The sequence below is a fragment of the Monopterus albus genome, unplaced genomic scaffold, assembly GCF_001952655.1.
Source record: "Monopterus albus unplaced genomic scaffold, M_albus_1.0 scaffold94.1, whole genome shotgun sequence".
In the NCBI taxonomy this organism is placed as follows: Eukaryota; Metazoa; Chordata; class Actinopteri; order Synbranchiformes; family Synbranchidae; genus Monopterus; species Monopterus albus.
Window position 1 is genome coordinate 3248388 of NW_018127974.1, and position 2809 is coordinate 3251196.

At 42.1% G+C, this 2809-nt stretch overlaps 1 protein-coding gene across 1 annotated transcript in view; it reads left to right on the forward strand.

Annotated features, from left to right (window-relative positions):
- The window catches only part of LOC109965032 (ras association domain-containing protein 3), a 6915-nt gene extending 4258 nt beyond the window's left edge, over positions 1-2657 (forward strand). Inside the window, exons 4-5 of the mRNA XM_020608746.1 lie at positions 1372-1484; positions 2025-2657. Of these exons, the coding sequence (XP_020464402.1) occupies positions 1372-1484; positions 2025-2174 (263 nt within the window). The 3' untranslated portion in view covers positions 2175-2657. The remainder of the gene's footprint in view (positions 1-1371; positions 1485-2024) is intronic.
- The last annotated feature ends 152 nt before the right edge of the window (positions 2658-2809 follow it).

Below are 2809 nucleotides of genomic sequence, written 5' to 3' on the forward strand. Positions count from 1 at the left end.
AATCAACAGCTGCTGCGGGGTTGTTCAGTATCAAATATTAGCACCCCCAAGTAAGGAAAGACCACGTTTATTGGCCTCATGCATGAACTTCAATTATAAAACAAGACCCACCGTCACTTTTGTTAAATTTGCATCTTGCTTGAAGTCTGTGAATCATTTTGCTCCAAGACTTTTCTAACAACTCAGGGTGGGTCTTTGAAGGTTCACTGCTGCTGCTCTGCTTTCCACTCATTACTGGAGACAGTGAGACTCAAACCTGCTAATAAAAGATTGTGTCTGGCAGCAGATGTAGGCTGCAATGTCCTGCACATGAGATCATATATTAACTTCTCAGGCAGTAATTGGGGTGAAGCTCCATGTTGGAGCCCCGTTGTTGCTCTGTCATCAAGTGCTGCCGCCGTACGACACGCACTTCCTCCCGCCATTACAAGCTTGTAGGTGCAGACAGTGAGCAAGCAGCAGATCACTGCCTTTTACAGAATGATAACAAAAGGAAACGTTAATGTCATGATTTCGTTAAGCCATCAAGAATAGTTCAGCTAGAACTCAAAACAAATTAAAAGTATTACAAGCAAATTATTTAAGGGCTTTAACTCAGTAAATAAAAATTCAACCAACTAATTAAAGCAGAACTGGGAAAAGGAAGCCAACATGTAAATAATCTGGGAAAGTTCCTGCTGGGACAACCTGACTGGAAATGGAAAAGAAGTGGTTCTAGTTACCCCTGCTGGATGGGGTGTGGATTGATGTCAGTACACCATGCCCATATATTTCTGGTTAGTCTGTCTGTCTGGCCTTACTGGAAGGGAGTGGGTGGTTTAGTTTTAGAAGATTTCTCTTTCACTACCTTGTGCCTTGGAAATATCCTCCTCAGTAGGAGTGAGACTGTACAGACACTATCTCCTGAAGAGAAAGAAAGACTACAGCGATACACGATGCTGGCTCCAGCATGGTGGGCTCTGTTCACTCAGCGGAAAATGACTGCCTCCCTGCCTCAGCTCGGCTCCTTTTCATTACTCTTCCATCACCAAATTTAAAATCTTCTGGTTAAAGAGGATTATAAAACATTTGCTGGTAATATCACCACAGACTTAAATTTTATTCAGTTTCCAACATTGGCGTCGGCCTTTATCAGTCCAGTTTTGTTGATCTCTGATATTCTCTGTAGCTCCAGTTCAGTCTCACAACATGGATCTCTCACCATTTGTGTAAATAACTGTGGTTGTTAATGTGCCACGCCCGTCCTTTCATCTTGGCCGTGTCTGTTTATATGTACACACAGACTGAACTGCAGTGACCGCAGGCTGCCGGCACGCATGTGGTTTGATGGATCACATCCCGTCCGGGCTAAATCCATGTGTTGTCTTTCAGTGTATGTGTGCAAGCTGGTAGATGGCGAGCAGCCGTTGTTTCTGCGTCTGATGGCAGGGCCCGACCCCGACACGCTCAGCTTCGTACTGAGAGAACAGACGGGAGAACTCATGGTAACAGTACACCTCCACCAGCTCCACCTCTTTCTCTTTGTTGTTTAAAATGCACATTTTAATATTTACAGGTAGCATAACACTTTTATTCATTTAATTTAATGGTCATTATTAATAGTAATAGTCTTTTTTTTTTTTTTTTTTTGGTCGTGATTTTATGCCCTGCTGTATAATGCCTTCGCCATCCAGACCTTAACCTTTGGCCACCAGTCTAACCAGTAGCATAATGCCTCCGGCCACATGCACGTACTACCAAGTGACGACCTCCTGACAAGTTAACATCATTGTCCAAAAAATAATAATAATGATGAACTAGTTTTTATGAAGCACTTGAAGAAAATGAAGCAAATCAGAACAATAAAATGAAATGGAATCAGGCCACTAAAGGTGCAGGGAGCTGCAATAAAATAAATAAATAGTAGAAAAGTAAAAACATATTAAAGTCAAAATAAAGCAAAGTTAAAATATATTTTTAAGATAAGTATTGAGAATAAAATTGAACAAAAAATGATAAATGGCATGTTTACCTTCTCTCCACAGTGGGACGCCTTCTCCATCCCTGAGCTGTGTAATTTCCTGCGGTTCCTTGACAAGGAGGAGGAGGAGCAGAAGGAGGCGGTGGTTCGCCGTTACGAGGCGTACCGTCACAGACTGCAGGAGGCGCTGAGGGAGGTCCGAGGGCCTTCTTAAAGGACTGAACCTCCTTAGAACAAGATTACTGATGGAAAGAGGGACGTGAAGACTGAATGAGAAGAGATCTAGTGCCTGGAGGAAGGGATGATGCAGACTGACAGAGGGGTGACAGAAATGATGATGAGAGGAGTGAAAGACAAGTGAATGAAAGGGATGAAATTTGGATGGATGCTGATGGAGGTCGACTTCAGCCTGCTGCCTGCTCTGCTCCGTCTGCCTTCAGCCACCAGCGATTCACTCCGATTATCACTGTGCCATATTTTCTCTCCCTCTTTGCATCCATCCCTCTCTTCTTCTTCTTCTCCTCTCACTCTGATCTGCTGTCAGATAATTTATGCAGTTCGTCTGATTCCTCTGTTTCACAGTTTTCATCCTTTAAACTTGTGAAAGACTCAAGGCTATATGTGGAGTTTTATTTTTGTTTTAAAGGTCTGTACATAATTTTTTTTTCTTAATTTATATGAATGGATAATTTTATTGTTTTTTTTTTTTTTTTTTTTAAACAAAGTCTTAGTTTGTTCTATAGCAGCACAGCAACGAGCTGCTTGTTGACACAGACACAGAGAATAGTTTATCCAGACCAGAGGCAATAACACATGCAACATGAGCATCAGGTCCCAGTTGAAATGTGT